The sequence below is a fragment of the Leucopleurus acutus genome, assembly GCF_964270905.1.
Source record: "Leucopleurus acutus genome assembly, chromosome: 16".
NCBI classification, from domain to species: Eukaryota; Metazoa; Chordata; class Mammalia; order Artiodactyla; family Delphinidae; genus Leucopleurus; species Leucopleurus acutus.
Window position 1 is genome coordinate 79,666,060 of NC_139158.1, and position 21,687 is coordinate 79,687,746.

General features: G+C 44.1%; 1 protein-coding gene across 1 annotated transcript in view; it reads right to left on the reverse strand.

Moving 5' to 3' along the window:
• Positions 1–1,531: 1,531 nt before the first annotated feature.
• Positions 1,532–21,687, reverse strand: part of BCAS1 (brain enriched myelin associated protein 1) — a gene marked incomplete at its 5' end in the record, with an annotated part of 96,303 nt that continues 76,147 nt past the window's right edge. The window contains 4 exons of the mRNA XM_082857356.1: positions 1,532–2,689; positions 5,607–5,867; positions 11,790–11,855; positions 19,810–19,983. Of these exons, the coding sequence (XP_082713482.1) occupies positions 2,615–2,689; positions 5,607–5,867; positions 11,790–11,855; positions 19,810–19,983 (576 nt within the window). The 3' untranslated portion in view covers positions 1,532–2,614. The remainder of the gene's footprint in view (positions 2,690–5,606; positions 5,868–11,789; positions 11,856–19,809; positions 19,984–21,687) is intronic.

Below are 21,687 nucleotides of genomic sequence, written 5' to 3' on the forward strand. Positions count from 1 at the left end.
AGCAATTTCATTACAAGATTGTTCTCTTTTTTGGCCAGGAGGATGGGAAACCAGTTACAGAAACTGTTGGCATGCTTTCCAGCAAGATTCGCAGCAGAGAACTTCTTTTTAAAAATTAAAAAATGTTTTTCTGGGGCGGGAGAGGGTGGGAGGGCTCCTTCTGCATTAGTGACTCAGCCCTGCCTGGGGACATTTCTCTTCAGGGCAAAAAGCCCCTGTGTCCAGTGAGGTGAAGCTTGCAAATAATACTGTCACCTTTCTCAATAGACTGGTATGGTCTGGAGCCCAAAGGTCACACCAGGCAACCCCCCTGGTGTTTAGAGACAAAGCAGTAACCAGCTGCCTGTTTGCCTTGAATCATCCCATGTACTGTAATGGCGATGGTGGAGGTGGAGGGAAAGTCACCCCCCACCAAGGGCTTCCCCAATGTTTTTTTTTTTTTCCTTCATTTGGGCAAAGTTAAGCATGCAGACATGAAGCAGCATGAGGTCATTCTCAGCTGGGTGAGTCACAGACACTGAGGACTCTCCAGGTTCGGGCAGGAGGGATGAAGAAACCAACCCCTCTGCAAGGAAAAGGCCTCTGGTCTTTACTGGAAACTGAGCATTCAGGCAGCCCAAGCTGGGAGCCAGCGGGTTCCAGGAGCCAAGGATCTCCCAATTTGTTCTTTTAGAAACATTTTTGTCCCGAACACATTTTCCAAAGGCCTTTTTGCCTAAGCCATTGTTTTATTTGCCTAAGGTATAGACTTGTCAGGAGAGGATGTTCAATGTTATTTCTAATCACTGTGATGGATTGTACATGCAATGGACTTGTATGAGTCAGTGTATGCATGTGGTTCTGTCAGTTACACGTGTCTGTGTATGATTATGAATGTGTGCATGCACTTATCTGTTCCTGTATAGAAGTAACTATGTTTATAAGTATGAATGTGTGCATATGTGGGTATAAATACACGCTTGGACGTATACATGTGTACCTGTAGTGGACACTTGGGATGACCCTCATCCTCTAGCCGGTAAGGGATCCAGCTTCTCAGCTCAGTGGGAGCAGCTTGCCTGTCCTGACACCTGCCAGGGTGGCCCATGTCTCACCAACAAGTGGACAAACCCTGCCTTGTAGGTATGACCAACTTTATGGTGCAATTCATGCTCCAGGGCCCCCTGGCAGATCAGGACGAAACTCAACTCCAGCTGAGACCAATCCCTGCCCTGTCCTTCTCTTCTTCCCTTTCCCCTGGGAGCCCTCCTTCAGCCTAACACGTGCATCTGAATCCCTGTCTCAGGCTCTGCTCTAGGCGGCGTGGCCTAAGAAAGTGTTTGTATATATGTGCATGTGTGCGTATATACAAATATACATGTGCACACATTTGTATGTGCACGTGCCCACATACAAGGAAATTGAGAAGGATCTGGGAGAAGAGATAAGATGGAAAAAGAGCACTGATTTTCTACTGTGGAAGATAAAGGCATCTCAGACATAGAGCACGAGAGACCTGCTTTCAAAGTTGAAAATTAAAAGATCCTTCAGATGTAAATGTACTTTTTATTAAATCAGAGAAAGATACAGTATACATGGTATCAGTCAATCATATGGCTACTTTGGATTACATTCTAATACACTCATCGTTCTATGTACTCCTCTGTACAAGTATTAAAAAAAACTCAGGTATTTGAATAATCTTCTGTAAATTTTTATTATTAACTGGGGTTATAGGGAGGGTTTTATCAGAGCACATCCTGAGAACATTAGGAAATTACAGACAGACTTGAGATAAGTGTCAGACAGAACAGATGAAGCAAGCCCCTCAGCCATCTGAGAAACATTAATAATGTAAGATTGCAGAGACCGAAATCTTTGTTAGGGATGCAGGATGCGGGATGAAAATGGAGACCTTGGCGCCCCCTAGTGTTGAAAAATAAACTCGCAACTTCACTTATTCGGTTTGGTTTGTTTTTTTTTGAAGTTGTAATCCCCGCCCTTGTCACTGAGCCCCAAAAAGCAATTGTTTTCCCAAATTATGTCAAGCCCTCTCCAGTCAATCTTTTCCCGCTCGTCAGTAACGTTCAAGAACCCTATTTGAAAAACAACTCTTATTCATTCCTTTGTCATTCCCCACACATTCCGTTCCAGAAAATTGGCAACCTCCCAACACAGAGCCCACGTTTTCCCTCCTTGAGACATGAACTTAAACAAACGGATTCTTGTCTCTCCTCTTCAAGCTGAGAGGATGAGCGTGTATTTACTACAAAGCTTAATCCCTTCAGGCAGGCGTTTTCCTTCTGCAACTTACTCATCACCGGCCATTTTTCATAACTTCACCAGAACGCAGTCCTCGGCCCCCTCCCCCTACCTGCTTGGCAACCATCGACTCTTCTGACCTGGCTCGTTAACCTGCTAAACCATCTTGACAGTTATATTTACCAGGAAAGACTGGACCAGAGACAGAAATAATACACCTCAATATACAACAGCTCAGGCTTAATGTGTAAGCAGAATTTCATTTCGTGGCCATCAGAAGAAGAAATATATACATGGAGCGGGGCTGGGGAGGAGACTGAGTGGGGAGAAGACCTCTTGGTGGCGGAACTTGGTGGGAACCGTGGTGATTTGTTTACTTGGATTTGCCAACTGGTCCGATGGATACGGGGTCTGTTTGCACTTGAGCGTCCAACATCCGCTTGGGTCCCTGGAGAGAAATATACAAGAAGTTGCACCCTAGTGAAGAGCTGTAGTATCAACAGCAACTGCCATTTATTCAGCACCGACTCTGTGCCACATAAATACACCTCATTCGTGGGCAGTGGGTAAGAGGACGGTTTCCAATGAGATGCCCGAGTTCAGTGCCCAGTTATATCACTTTCTAGCGTTGTGAAATCCTGGACAAATGGCTGAACTCTTTCTGCTTCAGTTTCCTCATCTTTAGAATGGAGGTGATAACATTTATCTCGGAGGGGTTGTTCCAAGATAAAGTGAGTCCTGACTTGTAATGTACTTAGTACCTGGGGTGTAGAAAACCTGCCACAGTTAGAGCTCACTTCCGTCACCCTCTCTAATCACTTTCTAATCACACTGCCTGTTTGCTTTTCTTACAAAACGTATCTTTGCAAAGTTTTCATGTAATGCCAAGTAGGCTGCTTTCTGTTAGAATCCAAGCAGCATATGGAGGAGGAGGGAAAAAGGGGCAGAATGAAGGGGATGTCACTAGGAGGGCAAAGGTCACGCAGGGAGTGGTTGGCGGTGCAGTCTCTGAGAAGCTGACCTGAGGGCTGAGGCTGGGCTGGGCGGGGATGAGGGGGGCCAGAAGCTCATTTCCTGTAGGTGACAGGGCCTCGATGGGTCCCTGGCTGGTGCCAGTCCCGCTGCCGGCACTGCCCTCTCAGGAAAGGGGTCAGACAACCCCAGGGAAATGTGTCCAGCCTGACAGTCCTCAGTGCTTGATCGGATCCTTGCAAAATGGCAGGAAACCCCTCCCTCCTTCTCCACCACTGTCGGGAGTCTCCTAACAATGGGAAGATGGAGGACTTGAAGAATAAGCACTTCCACCTCAGAGGGACGTTGCCGTAATTAAAGAGATGATGAATATAAGTGAAGCACAGCCTCAGAGGAAGGGCTCGGTGACTTGAATTGTAATTATTATCTAGAACCTGCCCACATCTTGGCATCTCTGCAGGCATCACAATGCCACACCGCCACTGGCTCTCCCAGGTAACCCTAGAAGTGTTACCCTGGGCATCTGTTTCTGCTCTTGCCACTCTATAAGCCATTTCTGCACTATAGCAGCAAAATAGTCTTTAAAGGCTATAAACAAAGGTCCTTGCTTAACACCCTTTAATAGCTTCCCAATTTAAGTAGGATTATGTCAACATTCTTTGCACAGCCTGTACAGCCAGCCTGAGCTGCCCACTGCTCCAACCTTAGCGACTTTTATTATTCACCTAGCTCACCAGCTCCCAGCAACGGGGCCTCAAACATACAAAGCTCATTCCCACCCCAGGGCCCTTGCACATGCTGTTCCCTCCTGCTGGAACAAAGAGCCTTGCTCTCTTCCTGTCTGGCACCGATAATCAATCCTGTCTCATCTCAAATATTATCTCCTCAGAAACACTTTCTGGATCCACAGATTCCAAGCTGCACACGTACTGCTGTCCTCATCCCCAGCGTAACCCGTCACATTACCATGTTTATTTCCCCTCCGTGACTTCCCACACTAACATTTTTGTGTTTTAATTTATCTACTTTATAGTTCCATGTGTCCCAGTAGAAAGTGAGCCTCAAACTGAAGTTCTACACACAAACTCAAGGACACAAAGACGAGACAGAAATAGATGACACTGATGATAAAATTTTAAACTTGGCGCCTGAGAGTCTGTATTTCTAATAAACTCCCCAGACATGCTTCTAAAGACCCAACTGGGGCCAGAGGAATCACAGCCCTCGCCTAACCTCTACTATAATATTAGAGGGCACCAATGTCTACAGATACTCATGAAACGGCATAGTTAGGAGTGATTAGGGCAGTTTGCTTCACGTAACTACCCCATCTTCACTGCAACATGAAGGTGAACCCCGGTTCACTGGCCCCATAGCTGATGCCAGTAGTATTGCCTTGCCTGGCCCTCCTGGCTCAACTCACGTTCCCACGGGCCCTGGGTATGATTTCACTTGTCTCTCTTTCTTATTATTTGGGTGATGATTCTTCTCCCTGTTTGCCAGGATTTACGTTATCCCAGATATAATGAAACCTTTACTAGTAGCGTATTTCACTCCATCTATTCGTTCATCAACAGACACTGCTGGGGTGTCGACTGTGTTCTAGCCACACGCTGGCGGGATGGAGGGGACAGCACATCTGCCTGTGACAGGTCTGGTCACTGCCTTCCCTAAGCTAACAGTCTGAAGAAGGAGACAGAGAAGAACCAAATGGACACAAATAAAGAACCCCAAGCTTAATTCATTATTTAATGTCTGGCCTCCACTCACCCCTCACTGGACTTCCCCAGAGGGAAGGCGCTAATAAGTTTTAGCCTGGTCTGTATACCCACCACCCAGGGCCAGGCTCACAGCAGCTTCCCTGGTGCAAACTCCACAAGGCTGACTTTGGCCACAGATGAGTATCCCTGCTTCTCATCATCACCTGTTCCTGCCAACCTACCCCATCCTTGTATTCCCTCTCCTCCAGCCAGACTGAGCCTCAGATCCGTGCTGTCTCCTCCCCACACCTTTGTTCCCATGGCCTGGACCTCACCTGCCTTCAGACTTCCCCTTGCCTCATCCCTCTACAGGTTAACTTAAGTTACCTCCTCACATGGAACCTCTGAGAAGCCCCCGCCCCCCTCCTCCCAAACCCAAGGCCAGGCCACGTCCTCACCCTCAGGCTCCCTTGCCGTGCCCGCCCCTGCCTCCCACCCCCCACCCCCCCACCCCCACCCCCGCCATCAGCGTCACACCTGCCTGTGGCCGCGGAAAAGCGATGCCTGCGCCCACCTTGCTCTGTGCGCCTGGCACACAGCAGGTCCTCGGTGTTTGGCCAAGGCCCAGCCACCCCCTGGCCAGCCGGTCCCCTTTGGAAAAGCCCAGAAAGAAGAGCCGAACCGTCCACCCACCAGGCCCTTGAAGAAGCCCCCGAGGGGCGGTCGCCGCTTCTCGAGCCTCTTCTGGGACTTGTCCCCGTCCCGCAGCGAGTTCGCCTCCCCCGGGGCCTCCACGCGCGGGGCCGGCTCGTTGGCTTCCTGCTTGCTGCTCTTCTGCTTCTCGGTCTCGGCAGACGCCTTCTTGTCCTTGCAGGCGCCCTCTTTGCCCTTCTGGCCGGCGGCTGCCGGTTCTGACTCCGGCGGCACCACCGCCTTCTCAGTGGCCTCTGGGGCCTAGAGCAAGTTCAAACAAAATGCGTTTTTAGTGGCTGCAAGACAACGCTCAGTGGCAGGTGAGTAAACATGTTAAAACAGAGATGTTCAAAGGTTGGATGGTGCCTACGTGTTCAGGATTCCTGGGTGAGATGGAAAAAAGTAAGAAAAATGTGTAAATACTTTTTATGGTATGAGGTCACAGTGGGGACATTTATTTACCAATCTGGTCATTCATTCATTAATGAAAACTTCCCCAGCAAGCATTCTTTACTCCTTCTTCGGGAACTAGAACCTGGGTTTTCCCTGGAGAACCACCCTTCTCGCTGGTTTATTCCCTGTGGTTTCGACACACTCATTTCATCCCTGGACAAAGGGCACACGACTCAGGCCTGGCCGGTCAGAGCACTGCATGTGATTGGGCTGCTGGGATTGGTTCCAGCTGGCCAAAGGCAGCTAAACCTGGGCTAATCTCAGGGCTTTGCTAAAGCAACCGAGAGAGAGGTCAGTTCCCTTTCCATGAACTTGAAGCTGGGAAGATGAAAGCCTGGAGCTTCCAGAACCACCACCATTTCCAAAGAAAAATCCTGGAAGTGGAATTTCTTTTTTCTTGAAAAATGAACCATGAGGCACAGAGGAAAGCAGAGCTGAGAGATGAAGAGAGAGAAAGGGGAAAAAAGAGCCCTCGTATGGATGGCATTACGCATGCCCCTGGATCTAGCCGTTCCTGAAGTCCCTTTTTGTATGAGCCAGCTTTGAGGGGATTTCTCCCACTTGCAACCACACGTCACTCTTCTTGGGATGCCTGGTCTTTTCTTCATGATTATGTCTATCAATTTCTAGTGTGAAACTGTCATTTCATAAAACAGTGGTAAAAGAAGATAATGGTTTTAGTTGTGAACATACATCTTTTCACGGTAGAGTGAAATGTTTGCATTCCTACTTGGTTCCTACAATTTGGAGGAATAAGGCTGTAAAATCCAAAATTCTAGGTAAATTACAGACAACCAAAAATCTGTTAGGAAGTAAAAGACTTTTTCCCATAATTTGCTTGAACTGAAATGACTCTGGGGGTCAGACAGATAAAACGAAAGCATGAAAGAGCCTAGGGGTAAGAATAATCATATGGTGAACTTATTTCCCCAGTTGTGAAAGCAGCATAAGGCCAAAGAAATATTTCTCTAGTGTACGAAAAACAGTTCAAGCTCTGCTGGCTTTGATGCTGGGGAGACAATTTGCAGTAGGGGGCACTGTGGTGAATTGAATGCCACATGCCTTGTCTAAAGGGGCCACAACTGCTCAGACCCACCAAAGATACGATGTGGGATTACAGCCCCAGTGCTGTCATATCTTCTATGTTTTCAGATGGAAGCTTGAAATCGAATTATTTCAAATGCAAAATATGTCAGTTTAAAAATATTGACATCGAAAGTTTTAAAGCCCTGTTCACAGCAAACAACCACAGCACAGTTATCCCTGTGGGCTGCATTTGGCCCACTGGATACATATTGACAACTTATGATTCATAAAATGTATGTGTTGTCCCCAAGTCACAAAGTTCTAGGACAAAGTGACAGTTTTGATTCAGAGGGCATAGAACTGTCATTTCACATCAGTGAATCAAACACACCCCTTAGAAATGAGCAGGAAGACAGAGAAAATTCCCCTGTCCCGAAGGCCTCCCCAGGCTGCAGCGCCCTCCTGGAGGGCAGAACTCCTTGGAGAACAAAGCCTCAGACATCCAGTGCAGCCCAAGAAGATGTTTTACAAGCACATATCCTGAATATTTCTGTTGGATCCCAGTTGCCAAAGTTGTAGCAAATGCTAAGATACAGATGTCGAGTATAACAGAGGGCCTAGAGCAGATACTCGCCTTAGAAAGAGACAGAAACTCCCACCGTGCTGCTCTGCACAAAGGCCAGAAACCAGTGACCCTGCTCAAACACCCTGTTAACTGTTTTTGTTGCATAGAAGATTTTAAGATACAGTGAGTAGCTAAAAGCTCAGTGTCTGGAGTCAAAAGAACATGGTGTGGGGAATTCCCTGGTGGCGCAGTGGTTGAGAATCCGCCTGCCAATGCAGGGGACACAGGTTCGAGCCCTGGTCCGGGAAGATCTCACATGCCGCGGAACAACTAAGTCCGTGTGCCACAACTACTGAGCCTGCGCTCTAGAGCCCGCGAGCCACAACTACTGAAGCCCATGTGCCACAACTACTGAAGCCCGTGCGCCTAGAGCCCGTGCTCCACAACAAGAGAAACCACCGTGGTGAGAAGCCTGCGCACCGCAACAAAGAGTAGCCCCTGCTCGCCGCAACTAGAGGAAGCCCGCGTGCAGCAACGAAGACCCAACGCAGCCAAAATAAATAAATAAATAATAAAATGAAAAATTAAAAACAAAAACAAAAACATGGTGTGGTTCTGGTTTCATCACATCCTTGCTGTATGACCTGGAATAAGTGGTGTGATCTCTCAGCTTCCTCTTCTCTATGGGAGTAACAAACAAACAAACCATACTTCATGGTGTTGCGAGGATGAAATTAGCTAGTAATGGAAAGCCCACTGCACAGTGTCTGGATGCCAAGCATAAAGGGACCAACCGTCTTGGTCTGTCTGGGAGTGAGGGGGTTCTAGGACATGGAACCTGCCTTTTTAAAACCAGGAACGTCCCGGGCCCACTGGCATGAGTTGGTGGTCCTGGCTTAACACTAGCAGCAGCGACTCTGAGTGGCTAAGCATCCGAGCTGCGGGTGTAGACAAGGCGCTCAAGAAATACACACACCTGCTGAATCGAGTCCCTGTGTCTCTCCAGCCTCATCTTCTATCCCGCCCCACCCCCCATCCCCCCACTTATTCTGCTCCAGCCACACGGTGCTTTTTTTTCTTGAACAAACTTATTCTCAATTCAGAGCTTCCTACTGGCTGTGCTTCTGCTCGGTCTGTCTCCAGGGCTTCAGATGACTGCTTCTTTCCCAGAAGGTCTCAGCTCAAATGTCATCACCTCCTTGGAGACACAGTCCCTGATTAGAGGGTCTAAAGATGCCTGACCCCCCTTCTTGTGGAACACTGCTGAATTTTCTTTTCTTTTCTTTTTAACTACCTTTCCCTATTGTATTTTTTAAAAAATATTTATTTATTTATTCAGCTGCGTTGGGTCTTCGTTGCTGCACGCGGGCTTTCTCCAGTTGGGGCGGGGGGGGGGGCTACTCTTCCTTGTGGTGCGCAGGCTTCTCATTGCTGTGGCTTCTCTTGTTGCAGAGCATGGGCTTCAGTAGTTGTGGCACATGGGCTCAGTAGTTGTGGTACGCAGGCTCAGTAGTTGTGGCTCGCGAGCTCTAGAGCACCGGCTCAGTAGTTATAGCGCAGGGGCTTCGTTGTGCTGCAACACGTGGGGTCTTCCCGGACCAGGGCTGGAACCTGTGTCTCCTGCGTTGGCAGGTGGATTCCTAACCCCTGCACCACCAGGGAAGCCCCTGAATTTTCTTTATGTTTGCAGTCATCACGGGGATTTCTTTGCTCACCTGGAAATGTTCTGATTCCCTCCGGAGCACGAAACTCCTCTGTGTCTCTTCCATTGCTTTATCCCCAGCACCTCACCTGACACATGGTAAGTCGCCATCAAAATGGGCTGGATAAATGGCCAGCAACTCGCCTTCCAAGTGTTCCCAAAATACTTCCCTTAGCACATCACTCGGGTGTGAAGTGGGAAGTCCCTACAAACCAACAGCTCTCATGGGACACTGATTTTTTTTCAAGAGGGGAGCTTTCAATGGGTCATATCCATTTACCACATGGTTATTACTCCATCCCTATTAGGCCTAATTTTTTTTTTTAAATGGCTTAGAAACGAACTTCTGGAAACAATACATGGCCGGTTCCTTACCTTCAGAGTGAGCTAAGAATCGGAACTGTGCGTGACTGCTTTGTCATGAAATGCAGAAGATTTAGAACCTTTGCTTGGGGCTTGACGCTGTCTCAAATTTATAACGAAAATGATTCCCATCTGAATAATCCGAGTGTCTCCTCTCCTAGAACCCAGGGATGCTGGCAGGAAGCTGGAGGACAAGGTTACTGGAGCATCCCGCTTGATTCAGACACTGGAAGCCAACCCAGGCTGGGAATTTCTTGGACTTTTTTTCATGGAAACATCAACTAAGGCTTTTATAACTCAGAGGGCAAATCTAACAGGAGCAGAGAATGTCGGTTCCCACCCCCCAAAGTTAAACGAAGCATTTGTCATCTCCCAATAGTACACACCAATCTTCTCACGTCTGGATCCAAAGCCCTGGAAAATAGAATGCTCAAAACATTTCTAGATGAGTGTAAATAGAATGACGTTTCCAGCTCATTCAAATTTCCACTGACTGTTTTCAGATTTTAGAATCACCAAAATGACTGGCATAACTGTTTCACTGTCAGATTCCAGACAAAATGTACAAACATATTTCAGTGTTTCATGGTGAATGACGTAAGTTTATCATGTTTCCAAGGTAGTAACCTTTGGGATTTTTGGTTCCAAAGTGGTCCAGAGTATGGGTTTGGGGGGGCAGGTATAGTAATAAGTTAAAAAAGAAAAATGAAAATAATTTGAATGCACTAAAAAGCGATATATTCCGTGTCGAAATATACAGGATAAACTAATTATTATGGCAGGAGAAATATCATAAATTATTTAGTAATTGCTGGAATTTGTGTGTGTGTGGGATATGAACAACATTACAGGGTGATAATTTCTCATCAGAAGCACAATAATAATAGTAATAAAACAACAGCAACAGCTATGGCTTTATATGGTGAAGCCATATAAAGCCAATGTGGAAGTATTTGGAGTAAGGAAGTAATTAAGGTTAATTGAGGTCATAAAGATGGGGCCTTGATCCAATAGGATTAGTGTCTTTGTAAGAAGAGACACCAAAATACTCATTCTCTCTCCTCTCTATGGTATTTTGTTATGGCAGCTCATGCTGATAAACACAGCAACTAACACTTGTTGAGTCCCTATACCAGGAATGTTCTAAGTGCTTTACATGTATGGATTCACCTAAACATGACAGCCCTATAAGGCAGCACTTTTCCTAGCTCCATTATACACATGAGAAACTGAGGCATGGAGAGATTGGTAATTTGCCTTTGGTCACACAGCTAAAAACTAGCTGAGCCAGGATTCAAACCCAGGCAGTTTGAGTCTGCAACCCGTGCTCTTAACTACATCTCTGTATTACCAAAATTAGAACAAGAATATTTGATGACATTTTTGTGGAGGTATATTTTGAAGTTAAAAAAGAGTGCAGGTTATAAAATAGGGTGTTGAGCATGAGATGATCCCACTGGGGAAAAAACAATACATATATTTATAAAAATGTCATAGCTGTCTCTTTAGGATAGAGAAAATGATAGAAACGAACCACCTGACCCCATGTCTTTCACACATCTATTCCAGAAAAAGCTCCTACTATGTACCAGGCACCATGCAGTGTGATTAAAAAAAAAAAATAGAAGAGGCCCCTTCCCTGCTCTACAAATACTCCAGACAGGGGCGGGAAGGGGTAGGGGAGACAGATAACGAATGGACAAATGACTTATTTCAATGTGTGACAAGTGCCATGAAGTAAAAGGACAGAACGCAGGGATGATGGGTGGAAAGGGAACAGCTTTTTGAGGAGGTGACATTTAGGCCAAGATGTGAAGAATGGGAAAGAATTGTCCATGTGGAGAGAGGGAAGAGCACATGAAGGTGCTTTGCGGTAAGAAATAGCTGAGGAACTCTAGCTTGTTCGTGCTTGCATCTGCAAAGCCCAAGATGGTGCCTGGTATACAGCAGGCACCCAACCTAGAGGCATCAAATGAGTTGGCTGCGGTTGAGAATTGCATCAGAAATGAGGCTGCAGAGACCCAAGAACATGCCAGCTAAACCCACCATTGAACCGAGTTCACAGATCACTTACTTGGTAGCTGGAGTCTTTCCCATTTATTTCTTCTGAGTGGGTGATCCCTCCATCCCCTTTCACTGACTAAAATAACAAACAGACAATGGCCTTTCAGCTACCACAAGCACAGCAACATGGAGAATGCAAGGGAGGTTGTGAACTGGATAACCTCAGTCATTCATTGTTGAGGTTTAAGGTCAGGACAAATGGAAGACCAACTAGAAACGCATTCCTCATGAGTCACATGATTTCTATGTGGTCTATAACCAGAGTCTGATTAAATTCAACTGTTGGTCTCCAAAAATAACTACAATAAAAGTCTTAAACCCTGGGATTAGGTAATTCTGGGATAAATAAATGATGATGAAAATACTGATGTTGGAACCAGAAGGTAGCTGAACATGTAGAATGAATGAATAAGTAAATAAACAATTAAACCATTGGTAGCTATCTATTGGTAACATTTAAGTGGTGGGTGTTTTGCTGTAGTATTTTTTGCCCCTGGCGGAGTGATGGACTGTCGAACATTCTATTTTCCAATCTTTAGTGCCCCCTGTGGCCGGCGGCATCAGGGACAGGGCTGAATGGGGCTGACGTCACAGATTTGGGTCCTTAAATCAAAACTCTAAGCTAAAGGTTCTACAAGTGTGACACCGGGACCAGCAGCTTCAGCGTCACCTGGGAATCTGATAGAAATACAAACCCTGAGAACGACACCAGATCTACTGAGTCAATAACTCTCGGGGTTGGGACCCAGCAATCTGTGTTTTAATAAGCCCTCCAGGCGATTCTGAGGCATCACTGCTTTAAGCTAACTGGCCATAGACAAATACAGACCAATGCTGGAGTCTGCAGTTTTAGCTGTGGATTTAGTAATGTTCTATGCTTGACGCTTGATAAAAGACCTAAGAAATCTGGCAATGAATTGTTCAGTTATTAACAATTTGGACTCAGGTCTAACCCCACATATGTTTTCAATGCTTATGGTCTCCTCCTCCTGGCTAGAGGGAGGGATTGTAGAAGTGGAGGTTAAGCTCTGTGGCACAAAGAGGAAGACTTTAGATTCCACTGTTATTATCTTGGCTGTTCTGCTTGCGGACAGCAAGAACCTATATAACACCTGCACGGAGAACAGTTACAAACATTAAAGCATTCAGTACTTTTTTTTACTGGTTAATATTATGCGCCTCTATAATCTGAGATAGGGTACTCATATTAGCAGAGGTAATAAAAATTATTATTTATGAAGGCTAACTTTTAGTGGAGTGCTAAGTGCCCGAACTGTACCAAATGAGATAATAACATGCGTTAGTTCATTTATTTATCACTCCACAGTCTTCAGATAGAGGAACAATTTTATTGCTCTTGTTTTACCAGCAAGAAAGTGGAAGCTTCGAGAAACTAACATGGGTCATGGAAGTAGCAGGTTGGGAGCCATGATTTGGCACTATGGCAATGAGTCCATCTTCTATATTCTTATTTATTTTTTTATTTCTGGCTGCTTTTGGGTCTTTGTTGCTGCACGCGGGCTTTTCTCTGGTTGCGACTTCATTGTAGCGTGCAGGCTTCTCATTGCGGTGGCTTCTCTTGTTGTGGAGCACCGGCTCTAGGCGCGCGGGCTTCAGTAGCTGTGGCTCGTGGGCTCTAGAGCGTAGGCTCAGTAGTTGTGGCACACGGGCTTAGTTGTTCCGCGGCATGTGGGATCTTCCCGGACCAGGGCTTGAACCCGTGTCTCCTGCATTGGCAGGCGGATTCTTAACCACTGCACCACCAGGGAAGCCCCATCTTCTACATTCTTAACCTCCTCCCCACACTGCCCGTAGAAGGTAGGAGGTACCATTTAACGAACAAACACTTATTGAGCATCTACTATGAAGCTACCTAATTAGGAAAAATGATAAGGGCTTGGATAAGGTGGAGGTTGAAAATCTCAGATAGGGATATTTATGGGACATGCCTATCATCAGGGCACAAATATGCTTATCTTTACTGCTTGGTGCTGTTCTCTGATTCAGAAGACTTGACTAGGACTGTCTATGATTGAACACAGTATGAGAATTCCAATATCCTTCCTACCCCCAAAGCAACCTTTCCAGAGCTAGGCTACTAGGACCTTGATACCTACTTCTTCATTGATTAGGAATGGAGAAGCCATTCCTGAACTCTTTTCTTCAGCCTGACCTCCCGGTGTCTGTAAGTTCCATGCACTTTTCTTAGAGAGATCATTGTCATGGGTTTCCCCAAGCTGCTCAACCCAAAGGCCAATAAGGATCTGTTCTCTTTGTACAATTTAGACCCATTCAGATGGAAGGTGGTTTTTTTTCTTCCTCTAGGTCTTCTGCATTGTTCTATTTCTTGAGAACAATTTAGAAAATTTCTTGAGAACATTTAGAAAAAGAAAGGGCTCTCAGTTATTATTTCTCTCCCTGCAACTAGCTCTTTCAGCTCTCACCCAAGAGTTTTACCACTTTGGGATTTCACGGGGCCTCCAGAATTCAGGCTGTGTTGTAACTGCCCTGCCTACTCAAACATACTCCCTAGGGTCCTGTAGAACACAGGGTCCTGTCCTCATGAGGCGGCCTTTAGGGAATGCTGAAAGGCAAAAACCAACCAACCAACATGGTTTTTTAAAGCAAAACCTGAATGGATAATTAGGAGTCATGTTACACCCGCTAAGAGAGAGAGATTTTTAACTTCCCTTTAATTGTTTCAATTTGCTTAGTGTTAGGTACCTGCCCGTTTAAGGTTAAAATTGATTTTCTTCTTCCTTCCTTTCCTAGCTAGCCCTTGAGGGAGAATTTGGATTGAATCAGAAGGCTCCCTTGACAGTAGTGGATCTAGGCTACTACCATCCTGAAAACAGACCGTCATGCTGCCAGGGAAATCATTGCAAATAGGTTAAAAGTCTTTTAAAAAAAAAAAAAAAAAAGAATACCTCGAGTTTTTCTATGATTTTTCTCTGTTGTTCACTTTGAGGCATATAAAACGGTATTTATGCAAAGGTGGCTGTATGCTGAGTTTAGACTAAGGGTCTTATTAAGTCCATCTGAGGTCTCTTCAATACCTGCAGTTATTAACAATTCCTCCCCTCCTTCCTCCCTCCTTCCTTCCCTTCTTTCCTTTCTCCTTCCCTCTCTCCCTCTCTCCTTTGTTTTCTTTCTACCCCTCCTCTTTCCTCTTTGCAGAGCCCTCTTTCAGTGACAAATTAAAATAGTTCCTGTTGGGCTTTCTATTCAAAGGACCATAACCTCAGAAGCTTATTTTTCCCAGCTGTCACAAAAAACAGAGTTGCTGTTTAAAGAGACAAAAATGCTTTCAGAGACTATTTAGTACTTTAAAGAACAGTTTGAAGACTATTAAGTAATTGTGGAGATTTCCCAGTATGATACTGAGCAAGTTTCTTTACAAAGAGTTTATTTTTATTCACGAGAATCCAAGATGAAGCATCTCAGGGCGTCCAGCCTGCGGTGCTGAAATGGGATCTGGTTGTGAATCCAAGCCTTGCATATTAATGAAATCACTTTTAAATTTCTTTCATTGTGTCATGCATTCCTATAGCTTGATACTCTGAAGAATGTTGGAAGCATCTCTGATATATATCACTTAGGTACTTAAAATTCTAGTGGAAGTGTTTGATGGTCAGTTCAAATCTCTTTGAAAGGAATACAAATGTATTTTGATAGAGATCTATCCCAACTGAAGTTGCGATTTAAAGGAAGAATTGGGATATTTTAATTTAGTGTGAGTAGAGGAGCCCGACTGTTTACTAAATCAACCTCGTTACAACAAATCTAAAGAACTGGACCTGCTAGAAAGTTCCAGGATAAACAAAGGTTGAGTCCAATCTTTGTGTTTTACCAAGACGCTCACCTGAAATGGAATTGGACAATTCACACAAAATGACACAGCCAAGGTATATCTCGCTTTAGTGACAAGTATATTCAGAAAACTTTCGTCCAAGCTTTATGTAAGACATGTATGAATTCTGCTTTCTTGCGCTTTGTTGTAATTTCAGGTGGAGAATCACAAAAATGGAGCTCTGGTTGTTCTATTTACTCTCAGAGAAAATGGCTGCCAGAAGCAGCACAGGAGGCGGCAGGAACAAGGCTCAGCTTTCGAAGCAACAAAAGCCTGACTCTGACTTCTGGATCTGCTGTCGACCAGCTCCGCGACCTTGGGCAGGTCACTTAAACACTGAGTCTTCGTGCCCTCATCTGCACAGTGGGGCAGGAAGAGTGTTTGTTTCACAGGGTTTTTAGAACAGTAGCTATTATTATTATTACTATTAATAGCTGAGACCCACCAAATGACTCCAGAGTCCCCTTTTAGGGTAGGAAAGAATGCAAGTCGCTGATGGAGACAGGAATTGCCCCCAACAAATGCTACTTTCAGAAACCTTACCTTAAAGAACAACTCAATATTCATATCTTAACACTCAGGGAAGAAGTTGAGATCAGAAACTTTGGCTAAAAGACTCCTGTTTGTTGTTTTATAATTATCCTTACAAACGATTCTCCTTCTTCCACAAGACAGTCAATTTCAGCAGGTTTTCTTAGATTTATTAGATTGAGTGTAATTAACAAAATCCCTCTGATTTCATGGCTGTCTCACTTGGGCCTTTAATTTGCCCAGTATTAAAGTTCAAGAGTCTTTCTTATCTAAGCCTGAGAAGGTTATTCCAACAAAGAGTTTCTTACAAAACTAATGGTCTAGAGAAAGAGACAGGAGGAGGATTAAATGAAACCATGTATGTGACAATGGTTTGCAGGAGAAAGCACTTTTCAAGTGTCAGGTGTTATTAATATTGACAAAGTATAAATCTATTATCTTTGTACTTCCATCCACCACCTTTTCTGGTTTCATCTGCCTACCTGGTTTGTGGGTACATGAATACAGTTCTCCACCCACGCACTTTGTAAAAATATACTAGTGCTTCAGATAGCCAATTTCTTGACATACCGTTGAATTAATACACATAAGACTCTTTTTCTATTTAGGGCGTGACAGATGTCTTTGCTATTCCTTGCAATTTTTTCGAAAGTCTGTAGGAGCCCATAGGATTTTTGTGAAGTGCTATATCTACATGTGCCCAATGCAATGTTAGGACTTATATGACTCTATTTTCTTTTCCCTGAAATATAATTATTTGAAAAATGATCTTCTTTCTATTTTTAGGAAAGATTAATTTCTGGAAAGAAAAAGATCACTTTAGAAATGAACTGGGAAATGCATTTATTTAAAAAAAATATTCAACCAAGAAGTACTTTGCCATGGGATAGTAAAATACGCTATCTGAAAGAAATTTAAGGGAAGGGAAGGCTAGAAAGTAGAAAATCAATGATCAGATGAATGGAAACCCTGATTACAAAACAAGGGTGATGTGTTTGCAATTGAGTTTTCTCTTCTATTAAATCAATTACTTTTAAAAACTATATTTTGCTAAAAATACTTAAAATCAGCTTAAAACATTCACTTATTCAATTATAATGCTCAGGCACATACTAAAAGAAATAGAAAATAAAAATCCCACAGCGATGGGCCAGATGCTGCCTCTATCTTCAAGCCCTTAAAGCAGTTTTTTGTTTGTTTGTTTTTTTCCCTACATAAGTCCAAAGACTTTAGTTTGAAAGCTATGAAATATTACCCAAAAGTGTTTCCTGAGAAAAACGGCTGAAGCTGACTTGCAGGATTCTACACTATGGGGATATTAACACCTGGGCAAAAAGTAGACGTATAACAATATTCATGCAGGTTAGTGAAGCCGCTGAGATCACGTGTGGAAGATGCATGGTGCACGCTCACTGAATACGGCACAGACTTCAAAATAAGTCTGTTCTCCTTACTAGGCTTTGTTCTCCATGAGGACAGGGACCACGTCTATTTACGTATCTGTATCGTCTAGAATATAGTGAGAGCTTAATAATTATTTGTTGAATAAGTGAATAAATGAAATGCAGAAAGTTGGAAACCAAATGTCCATCCACAGCGCAACGGTTAATCAGAACATGATAAACCCAGACAACGTGATTCAATGAAGTTCTCATGAAGAGTGAGATGGCTCTGTATCTGGGGCTGCAAACTCAAATACCCACGGGATAGACCAGAAATGTCAACGAGGGAGGTGGCCTGGGTGGGGCAATAGGGAGTGGTGGGAATTGTGGTAAACTTGAAAAAACCCCTGTCTTTTGTGTATCTGAATTAACTGCAATGGGAATATAATGTTCTAATGAAAACAAAACAGAATGCAAGACCAGAATAATTAAGAAATCTGGAATTTTAGGGGAAATCTCAACAATCATGGAAGCTTGGGGGTTTAAAAATTAAAAGGAAGCAATAATATTCAAGCTCCCAGGTATAACCCTTTTAGTGGGCAACAGGAAATAAGAACAATGGACATTATAAGACCTGGCACTGTGAAGTGACGGAGGATTACTTGGGGAAATGTGTCCTTTTCTACCCCATCCCTATCCTATGGAGAATCAATTCCAAACGACGCTTGTTTCCAATTTGTTCAGACTTACACAGTTTCTACTGCTAGAAAATATCCCCAAACAACATCTAATGGATAACTCCAGAGGATGAATTTAAGTATGGAACCTCACTTGAATTTAAGGACTTGTTTTGAATGGATGCATTGGGTGGTTTAGAGGTCTTTCATGCTTTACTTGGAGGCTCTTGTATTTTCCTCCCTTTTAAACGAAGAAGTCTCATGTTGATTATTTGGAAGAGAAAGTCATTCTGTTTGCTTTTTTTTTTGTATCTCTCAACTCCATCCAGAAACGAGAAAGCTGGACCATCCTCAATGTTGTGATGAGCTATTTGGGGATCCCATTTGTAATGTAGATGGGTTGCCAGAAAGAGGCCAAATGTTCTTTTCTTTCCTGATGTCATGTAAAAATTGATTTAAAAATCTCAAATCTTGATGCCCATTTTCAGTGCCAAATTGCAGAATAAATGGCCAGGAATACAGATGGGGTTCCAGCCATGCAGGCTGCCCAGTACTTCTTACTCCATGAGAATTCAGCAATAAAAGAAAATGATTCCTGTCAACAGTTTCTAACAGTGATTTCTAATATTCCTCATCTCCCACTGGCAAGGGTTTTGTTCTGTTTTGTTTTGTGGACTAGAAAGAATTCCTTAACAGATTGAGCTTGTGAAATTAGAGAGTTGCTTTCTCAAAGGATTAATTCCCAAATACTCCTGAAAATAAAGGCACACTATAATGAAATTCTTGTTTTTCATTAAAAGAGAATTAAACCAATGACCTTTTACATGGTTTTTTGTTTTTTTGTCTTCTAGCCGATTGGGGTTTGATTGCATTATATTAAGTTCCTGGATGTTTAGATATTTTATGCACATGACTCTTCACAGACGCCCAAAGATGTCTGCCCAGATTCTTTCCATTCTATAGAAATTAAAAACATGGCAAATTCACCAACTAAACTATACACCCTCACTATTAGGAAATCGTCATTTCCTTTCATATCATACCCTTTCTGGAATTATCTATAAACAAGCTTTGCCCAAATTTGTGTCACTCATACATCCCCTTCAGAAGTTTTCCAACATCAAAATATAACTTGAACTATTAATTACTTAATCCTTTAAAAATACCTTATGTTCTTTATGTAAATAAACGTATTTTCAAAGGAAACTGCATATTATTACCATAACGAGGAAAATGGGATCATTTGCCAAATACACAGCGAAACTTTTAAAAATAAATAAAATTAAAAGTAAGCAACACTATTAACTTCCAGGTTGGTATTGTTGTCTGCCACAGCTCAGGAGCCCAGGCCAGCTCCTCCTTTGTTAAGAAGGCAGTTAGCAGGGGTTAAAGGTTAAGGAAAATTAGCAATAAAGAGAGACATTCTCTGTGATTAAATCAGGAGGACGAAAGGGAATTTTCTCAACTCCTATTTGGTTTATATTCCATCTATACTACCTAGAATCATGTCTCACCGCCTGACCTGGGCTCTTTGGTCTCAGAAGCTGATGTATGTATTTCAGTTTCCCTGAACTGGAAGCAAGGGCTTACCATCTGTCTGAGAAACGCCATCAGAGAGGGTCTTGGTGTTTTGCGTTCTGCGCTCTTGAGCGTTTCTTCTGTGGGTTCAGGTGTGCGATCTCCTTCTTCGCTGAGATCCACTGTTTGTAAGGCTGATTCTACTTCTTCGGACTTTACAGCCTCTACCTGTGATTCACACACCACCTGGATTGTTTTGCCAGGTAATAAGACAGTGGGAAAAAAACCCCATCCCCCAGACATGTTTTATAAAGTGGGGTCCCGGTTCTCCCCTCAACCACATGGTAGCTACAGTTTGGAGTCTAGGTTATACACAGGCACATCTTGAAGAAGTAATACTTACATCATATCATGTGCTCTCCAAATATGCTGAAGTGGAAGAGACAAAATTCCTGCCCTGTGAAACTACAAGGCTTGGATAGGGAGTCCCTTTTAAGGACTGCCCTTCAGAGCATGCTCAATACCCCTTCCAATCAATCTATCAGACCCACCTGTTTGGTCTCCCATAAAGGTAAATCACACCTGGCCTGTGTAATTATGTCCTTAAGAGTACAATCTTAGGACAGTGGCCGGGATGTTTTCCACTGCACATCCTAGCTCGCTGCAGCTGTGGAGAAACCGTCCTCTTTGCAAGAAAGGATAGCGTGAAAGCTTCTCAGTTTAATGGGCTTGACTTCCTTGTTAACTCATTTTCCCACTTCTCCCCAGACCAGTCACTTGTTCTTGTTACTTAACTGAAGTTCCTGCTTTCAGAAACAGGATGAACTTGGCAAGAGAACCCCGGCTAAGTTCCTGTGGCCCCCAGCAGGGTACCTCGTGAGCTCAGCGCCCCTTGAATGTCTGAAGGGATGGCCACCAGTGGGGGGCTGAGATGGAAGCCCTGCCCTTAGATGGTTCACCTGCGCTCTGATTCCAGATTTTGTTCGTTTGCATCGCCTCACTCCGTTTGGGCTGTGCCCCAGTCACACCTGGGACAGCTTTTGTGTTTGCACTGGTCCCTGCAACGCGACAGAGTTAGTTGGCCTGGAGTTTTATAATTTCCTTTTCGTTTCCTCAGGCAGGGGTTGGCAAACTACTACCAAATTCATCCCAGAGCCTGTTTGAGGATGGCCCATGAGCTAAGAATAGATTCTAGATTTTTTAAAGGGTTGGAAAAATTGTTTAAAAAGATGAAGAATTGGCAACGGAGACTCCACGTAGCCGGCAAAGTCTAAAACATTTACTATCTGGCCCTTTACACAAACACTTGTCATCTCTGCCGCAGAGAGAAGTCCTCTAGAGCCAAAGGCATCTTTGCATTTGTTTTGGCTGGTGCCAGACCCCCAGCTTCCTCCGAATCCTGTTCTTGCTCTTAGGGAGGAGGGGAAGGGAACTTAGTCATTTCTAAAAACACAGGATGACTGTGGAGAAATCATTTTCCGTTCCTCCATGCGGAATATACCATTGGTTTGCAAATAACCCAAATGATCCAAATTGAGAAGGACCCTTCATCTTTATATTGTCAGCTGAAGCAGGAAGGTGCCCATCAACGAATCAGCATATAGAACCATCCCCAAACCTGGCAATTAAATCATAGCATTCTCTCCCCACCTTCCGTTTCTTAAGGTATTGACACAACTTGCAGCATTTTCCCTTTGTAATCTAAGATCTAGGTTGGGGAGTTATAAAGTCAAAAGTCCCCAGAATGCAAGGCAGGTGAAGTCAGCATGGATTGACCAGGTTTAAGACAAAAAGGAGTGGTGGGAACTACAACAAACGAAAGTTAAGTCGTCCCACTGAAAGACACTAAAACACTAAAACCACTGGACAGTCAAACAAAGCACGACTGGGAGGAGGCTTCTGCTGCTGGGCTGTCTGTCTTCAACCCAGGCCTGTCTTTAGGAAACCAGG